Source organism: Onychostruthus taczanowskii, unplaced genomic scaffold (assembly GCF_017590055.1).
Source record: "Onychostruthus taczanowskii isolate IOZ18803 unplaced genomic scaffold, ASM1759005v1 scaffold27, whole genome shotgun sequence".
NCBI classification, from domain to species: domain Eukaryota; kingdom Metazoa; phylum Chordata; class Aves; order Passeriformes; family Passeridae; genus Onychostruthus; species Onychostruthus taczanowskii.
In genome coordinates this window covers 8,253,976-8,261,594 of record NW_024500017.1, presented here as the reverse complement: position 1 = coordinate 8,261,594, position 7,619 = coordinate 8,253,976, and the positions used below count along the sequence as shown (strand labels likewise).

At 47.6% G+C, this 7,619-nt stretch overlaps 1 protein-coding gene across 1 annotated transcript in view; it reads left to right on the top strand.

The window, feature by feature from the left end:
* Window positions 1-6,237: 6,237 nt before the first annotated feature.
* The window catches only part of ADCY8 (adenylate cyclase 8), a 116,772-nt gene continuing 115,390 nt past the window's right edge, over window positions 6,238-7,619 (top strand). The window contains 1 exon segment of the mRNA XM_041407573.1: window positions 6,238-7,158. Within this exon segment, the coding sequence (XP_041263507.1) occupies window positions 6,238-7,158 (921 nt within the window).

Below are 7,619 nucleotides of genomic sequence, written 5' to 3'. Positions count from 1 at the left end.
AGATTTCACTTTAGAGGTGAATTTAATATTCATTTCCTTTTAACTTCTGTTGCAGTTAACATGTAAGTCAAAGGTCTTTTGTATTAAAACTAAAAAAAAAAAAAAAATCCCTCCTTCAAAGGAAGCCCATGAAGTATCAAGAACCATCTAGTGCTATAGTAAAAATATAATTAATTCAGCAGTGCAGGTGCTTCAGGGATTTAACAGCATTACAGGAGAGTGATGGTGTGCACAGGAGAGAGACATGGGCCAAGAAACAGCTGTTCTCTAAAACCTGGTTGGGAAAAGGTGACAGAAATGAGGGATACTTCTGGGCAGTCCAGAGGGCAATGTGAAGAACAAAAGTTTTGTTTTGGGAAGGGGTTTTTTTTTTCAAATTCTTGAAGCTGCACTTGATTCTGACTTAGGATAAAGGCCGTCCTTTCCTAACACGGAAGAACAGTACTTTCTAGTTTTTACCTTTTTCCTTTTCTCCACAATGTTTCTTCTCTGGCTCTAAAAGAAAAGCAAACCAAAACTCAACCAACCAAAAAACAGAAACAGCCAGCCATACTGTCATCCACAGGAAAAAATTGAAAGAATCATTTGAAAATAAGAAACTTAAATTCACTGTCTTAAAAATGTGGATTTCTTCAAAGACCTAAAATTTCCATTGCTTTTACAATTGCCTGTATATACAGACTCCTTTTTTTTTAGTACAAAACAGCTATTCCTGGTCAGCAGCAGTGCCCAAAAAGTCTTCAGTAAAAGATTTGCAATGGTCACAGCTGCTAATCCATTTTCAAAACCAGAGCAATAGCCTGGGTGGGTGAGGAAGGAGTGGACCTGGAAGAGAGAGGAGGAAAACACAGCTCCAAGCATTGGTTAAAAGGCACATTATTGATCTGAAATCCCTTATTTCTCTCATAAAATCCCCATGAATAGACAATCTTCTGACATTTTTATGTGGATATGTGTATCTGTGAATGGAGGGAGAGATAAGAAATATGTTTACATGTGAGGGAACTGTTGCTTCACAACATGGAGAAGCAAAAAAATTAGCACATCTTGCTGCCTCTTTATACTCTGACTTTTTTTTTTTTTTTTTTTTTTTTTTTTTTTTTTTTTTTTTTTTTTGTCCTTTTATTTATTTTTCCCTGCTTTTTGGTATCACTGAGGTATACAATAATTTAGCTTCATTGCTAACAAACTTAAAAATATTTTATTGATATTTTTACCATACTGAAAAAGAAATTAACTCTGAAGCACAGCAAATGTTGATTATTTCCATCATATGCTAAGCTATGTGTTCTCATCCTCTTTCTCTCTGATGTTTCAGTCCATGAAGTCTTGCATTTCTTAAACCATGGCTTTCATTAATTAGTCTGAATTCTTTTACTAACCAGTGTTACAATTTTCAATCCATTATCTTATGCCCTGTGCTTGCTTTTGTACAGACATCATATTGAGATACTCATTCATCTGAGGAAAGTGATAGACAGGGTTTTTAAAAGAAGATTCAATCAGTGCCAGAATTTTTTTTTTTTTTTAGTATTAGAACATCTAAATTGTTGAATTGTTGCCATGGGGAAAAGAAAAAAAAAAAAAAAAAAAAAAAAAGAGAATGAGGGAGTTACAGGAACAAAAACCCAAACTACCAAACAGGTAAGGAGACAATTCCAAGCTAATTTGCTCACATTCTGTAATTTCTATCATTACTCAAGTTTCATATTACAGATACAGCGGCTTTCTGTCAATTGTTTGTTTTTTCTTTCTTAAATTGTTTTGTCCAAAATTTATTTAAGTAAAAAAAGATGTATAATAACACAAGTGTTCCTTCAAAATGTGCTTGATACGAAGGCATCTTTATTGGAGAACCCTAGAGAGCTTTGCAGAGCATGGTGCCAGGTTAGCAATCCTGAGGACATAAATAGTCCCACTAAAATGAATGAGATCATTATTTGCATGATTAAATATCGTAACATTAAACTGTACATAAATGCTACTGCTGTGGGTAGAGAGGGGGAAGGAGGAGAGGAGTGTGACATAAACTTTCAGGTGACAGAAGAGGAATGAATTCTGCCTGATTTTTCATCCTTCAAAAGCCTTCTAGTGACAGTATTATTTTTAAATGGCTTTTAGTGATTTTGTGACACTGCCAAGTCACTTAGCTCTATTAAAATAAAAATTTAAAAAAAAAAAAAAAAAAAGGAAGAAAACCAACAGCAGCAAAAATGGAATCATATACAGTATTAATCTAGTGCCAGCTAAGTTTGGGACTTAGAGGTCTTCATGCCTGTGTGTGAAATTACCTTGTTGGACCCCCAGCCCATCCAGCCTTTGCCGGCAAACAGGGCTTTGGCAGGATCACCCCTCTCCTGCTCCCCAGAATGGTCAGGCTTCTTCCTTGCTCTGCAGAGCCAAGAGCATTGCTGCACTGGGTGCCAGTGCTCAGATCTTGTCCCCTTCTTGGTAACCCTCCCCAAAGGTGCCCAGTACTTCTGTGGCTGACTCAGACCTATGCGCAGGAAATGAGCACACCGACTGCTACCAAAAGGCTCTGCACTGCTTTGCCATCACCACTGAGCAGAGTAGGCTCACCAAACACACAGATGGCACAGAGCTGGGGAGGGCTGCTGGCATGGAGGAGGACAGGTTTAGTTTTCAACATGTTCTATTTCAAATTTGGCATGCAGGGTGGAAAAAACAATGCATTCCAGTGAGGGCAAAGGCAAGATACTTCATGTAGGCTGTTATGCACATATGGAGCAAGTGACACCTGCCCAAGCCTTGAGGACAGCAAAGTTTCAGTAGGTCATCAGTTCTGGATAAGCCTGTGAATGTCCCAGGATGTATAAATAGGAGTGCAGATCATAAAACCTAGTCCTAGATATAAGACAATTTTCCAGTGTAGAACCAAGTTGAGCTGCTTGAATTTCACAGAGAGGGAAGAAAGAAAAGTATTAAAAACATGAAACAAGAGTATTTAATCAAAACCAAACAAAAAATATCAGAGATCTAGAAAATGTGACCCATGGGGGGGAAAAATTACAGAAATTATGTTATTTTTCCTAAGCAATGAGAAGGGGGAGAGGGAGTGGATAGAAAAGACATTCATTAAATATGTATAGACTACTGCCAGGATAATCTGTTCTCCCTGTTCATGGTGGACAGGACAAGAAGTGATGTGCTTAGTGAATGCTGCAAGGAATGTTCAGGCTAAATATGAAAATGATAAGGATGGAGAAGCATAAAAATAGACTGCCTGGGGAGGCATAGAGCCTTTATCAGAGGAAAAATGATGAGAGTAGAGTTCACTCTGCCATGAGGCAAAGGAAACTGCCAGCACTGTGATTCAGTGCATACAGTAACATTAGAGAACTGGGAGGTCCCTATCTTGGTTTCATCTTATCTCTTTTGAATGGGTGTCTCCTGAAACTGCATTATATATTTGTTTCCTTTTCCTTTTATTTATCATGATTTGTGTTGAGCAATCCAAATGAGAAAGATGCTTTATTTTTGTGCTCTGGGTAAGAGCATTAATAATTATGATTTCTTTCATTAAAGAAATATATAGGTTTTTGCGTAAGATTTCTCCTCTTATAGTATCATTTACATCTTGAAGTAATGCTACAATTTCCATGGGCTTTATCCAGGAGCAAGGATATGTGTCTTTATTACTACTGTGAAACTGAGACTAACCCTTTCCACGTTAACAGAATCATGCTGAACCACAGGAAAGACATCTCTGTTCACAAAAATAAAAATACCACTCTTTCCTTATCTGGGCTCTGGAGAACAAGAATTTCCTCTACTTATATCTGTACAAAAACTGCCTCACACATGGGACACAGACTTGGCTGGAGTTCCTGAATCTATTGTGTAAATACAGAAACAATCAGTGAAATCCTTCCTAAATCTCAATGTTTTCCTGATGGTGATGATGATGATGATGATGATGATGATGATGATGATGATGATGTTGATGATGATGATGAAAAATAAAAATAAAAATAAAAATAAAAATAAAAATAAAATAATAATAATAATAATAATAATAATAATAATAATAATAATAATAATAATAATAATAATATAAGGTGAATTAAGCAATGACAGCTGGAGGGCTGTCCATGGAGGCTTAGACCCACTGGAAGTCAAGCATCGCATGCCATTTTTAAGCACCCCGGCTCCCAACAACCAGAGCTCCTAGTGGGGTAGCACAGCTCCCTTCCAGGCAGGGCCTTTGTCCACACTGCTGCTGTTAGAAGGCATCTGCATATTTATCTCAAAGAGTTCAGCAAGCATCACTCTTGTCTTTTGAAACACAAAGAAAACACCTTTCCCTTAAATTGCCATAGTTCAATGCAAAGACTATATCTGCTTCAGCTGCTTCCAGCAGCATGGCTTCAGCTCTAAAACTGGAGGTTTCAGCCTTTCCCCCAGGACAGGGTTCAGACACTTTAGCAAGGTTTACTTTGGGCAAGGAAGGAATGGGAGAGATAAAGATAGATACCTCTTCCTCTCCAGGCTGTGCCACCATGCACAACGCATTCAGGTTTGCTGGCACAGAGTGACTCCACAAGCAGAGGAGCAGGAACAATTTAATCTGCCAGCATGGGGAGTGAGGAGTGGATTTATATTCAGGCTCTGTGCATGGGACAGATTCTGTTATTTCTCCAGCGTCTTTAATGTAAAAGCTGTCAGGATAGCTTCATCAAACATTCACTTAACACAGGGTGGTCAGACACACAGTACTGGTAGTGACATCACCTTTCTGAGAAGGTTTGAACTTGCTCAGGCAGAGGTGAAGGGGTTCGTAGGGCTCCCTCACCCGGGGCAGGCGTGGTCTCTCCAAGCAAGGCCTGAGGATCTTCCTTGTGGTGGGGCAGAGGGATGCCCGGCTGCAGCATCAGCTCTCACTGAGCGCTGTGGAGGGATGCACCTGTCAGGCAAGGCGGGACCGTCCGGGGCACCTACAGAAGGGCACCTCGGAGAAACCTAAGTGACGCTTGAAGGAACATCCTGGGGCCAGGGCACCAGCTCTGCGGCAGCCCCCGCCCGCTGTCCGCCTCCCAGAGCCGCGGCTGCGGCTGCTTTAACCGGGCCGGGGGGGTGCTGGCAGCCCCGCCGACGTGGCGAGCATCAGCTGACCGCGCCGGGCTCTGCCTCCTCCCGGGCCGCCCGCCCGCAGCTCCACTCCGGCGGCGGCGGCGGCTCCGCCGTGCTCGTCCCGCGGCTCCCGGGACAGCATCCGCCTCCCGCTCTCCACAGCCCCGCAGGCACCGCGCTCCCTGCGCTTTACCCTCATCCCTTCCTGCTGCTCCTCCTCCTCCTCATCCCTGCCGCCGGGGAAGATCCTGAGCCGGAGCACTCCCTGACCCGGCCCGCGGAGAAGTTGGGATACTCCCATTTGGCTGCCCAGAGCTCTGAGTTTAGGGCGGGATTTTCATTCCCCGCTCGCTCTTTCGATTTTTTTAGATTTGGCGTTTGATGTGATTTTTTTTTTCTCCTCCTTTTTTATTCTTTTTTTTCCCTCCTTTTTTTTCCCCCGTTGCCAAGCAAGCCGAGTGTCTGCGATGGATGGGAGCCCCGAGTCCCCCCCGGGCAGAGGCGCCCCGTGAGCCAGGGGTATGCCCCGCCGCCGGGGGAAAGCGGGCGGGCAGCCCCCGGCCGGCGGCTCTGGCGCCGTGACCGAGGATGCCCGAGACCTGGCCTCCTCTCCCCTCCTGCCCGAGCTCGCAGCGCTGCCGCTGACCGCAGCCGCGGGAATTACAGCAGCTCCCGGGCACCAGACCTCGGAGCGGAGCCCCGGGATCCCCGGCGAGAGGAGCTGCCCGCTGTGACCGGCTCTGCAAAGCGGCTGCTCCCACCCCTCCGTGCCTCCGACCTCGAGATGGGGCCGAGAATCGCCCACCGGGCAGCGGGGCTGCGCCCGTAGATGCTCCGCTCCTCCCTCCTCCACCTCCTCTCCGAACCCGCGGCTCGGTTTCACCCCCGCGCACCGCTCCGAGGAGGGCGCGCACCGATCCCGCCGGGGCGCCGGGGCTGCGCCGCAGCCGAGCTCCGCGGGATGCGGCTCCGCGGGGCGCCGCGGGAGTGGGCACGGGGCTCGGGCCGCCTGCGCTAAGCGGCGCAGCCGCCCCCCGGACCCCGGCGGCCAACCAGCCCCGCCGCCAGCCGCACCGCCAGACCTAGGGACCTGCCTATAAATGTGACCCCCGCCAGCCGGTGCTCTGCCCCCCGCCAGTCACCGCCATGGAGCTCTCGGAGGTGCGGTGCTTGAGCGACAGCGATGAACTTTACACCATCAACAGGACTCCCCCCGGCAGCGGCAGACCCCAGCGCCTGCTGTGGCAGACGGCCGTGCGGCACATCACCGAGCAGCGCTTCATCCAGGAGCACAGCAGCAGCAGCGGCGGCAGCAGCAGCGGCGGGGGCAAGGGCTTCAGCTCCGACGAGACCTGCTGCCCCAACCACCACCCGCACCCGCCGCACCACCTCCGGCGGCAGTCGGCCGGACGGAGTTTGAGCAGCGACCGCCACAACAACGGAGGCACCAAAGTCTTCCCAGAGGGCACAAGCAGCAGCGGAGACTTGGGCTTTCTGCCCCTGGACTGTGCCCCCAGCAACTCCGACTTCTTCCTCAACTGGGGCTATACATATCGCGGGGTGATCTTCCCCACTCTCCGCAACTCCTTTAAGTCTCGGGACTTAGAGCGCCTTTACCAGCGCTACTTCTTGGGTCAACGGCGCAAATCTGAGGTGGTCATGAACATCCTGGACGTGCTGACCAAGCTGACCCTACTGTTCCTTCACTTGACCCTGGCCTCTGCTCCCATGGACCCCATTAAGGGCATCCTCTTGGGCTTCTTCACTGGCATTGAGGTGGTGATCTGTGCCTTAGTGGTGGTCAGGAAGGACACGACCTCATACACCTACCTGCAGTACAGTGGTGTTGTCACTTGGGTGGCCATGGCCACACAAATTCTGGCAGCAGGACTGGGCTGTGGCCTCCTTGGGGACGGCATTGGCTATGTGCTTTTCACGCTTTTTGCGACCTACAGCATGCTCCCGCTGCCACTCACCTGGGCCATCCTGGCTGGACTGGTCACCTCTGTCCTGCAGCTCGTCATGCAGCTGGTTATCCCCAGGTTTGCCGTGACTTCCCTCAACCAGGTACTGTGGTGAGGAGAGGGTGGGAACAGTCCTCTTTCTCCATCACCCTGAGTGAGAGGAGTTGTGGGGGGATGTCCCAAAAGATCCCTTCCCTTTTAATCAAGTGCTCAGAAGTTCATTACCTGGAGCGGAGCTCATAGGCAAAAATCAACCTTCTTGTCTCCTTTTCTTCAGTCTCCCATTGCCCATCCCAGTGTTTCACCTTAAGCTGGGGGTTGGGACTTTCTAACCACCCTGTCCCCTTTGCTTTTATTCACTACAGTGCTGTCTCTTGAAATAGTACTGAGGAGAGAAACTCCTGAGGCAAGTGGGGAGGATGGGTAATTTATTATTCCCCTCCCTGACTTCCAGAAGTGGTTTGGGGTTTGTGATGACTCTGCCTTGGCCAAACTCTCCCAGTGCTCCCATTTTACTGCTCATGCCTTTAAACTCTGAATCTGCTGGGGCAATTGGTACTTTTA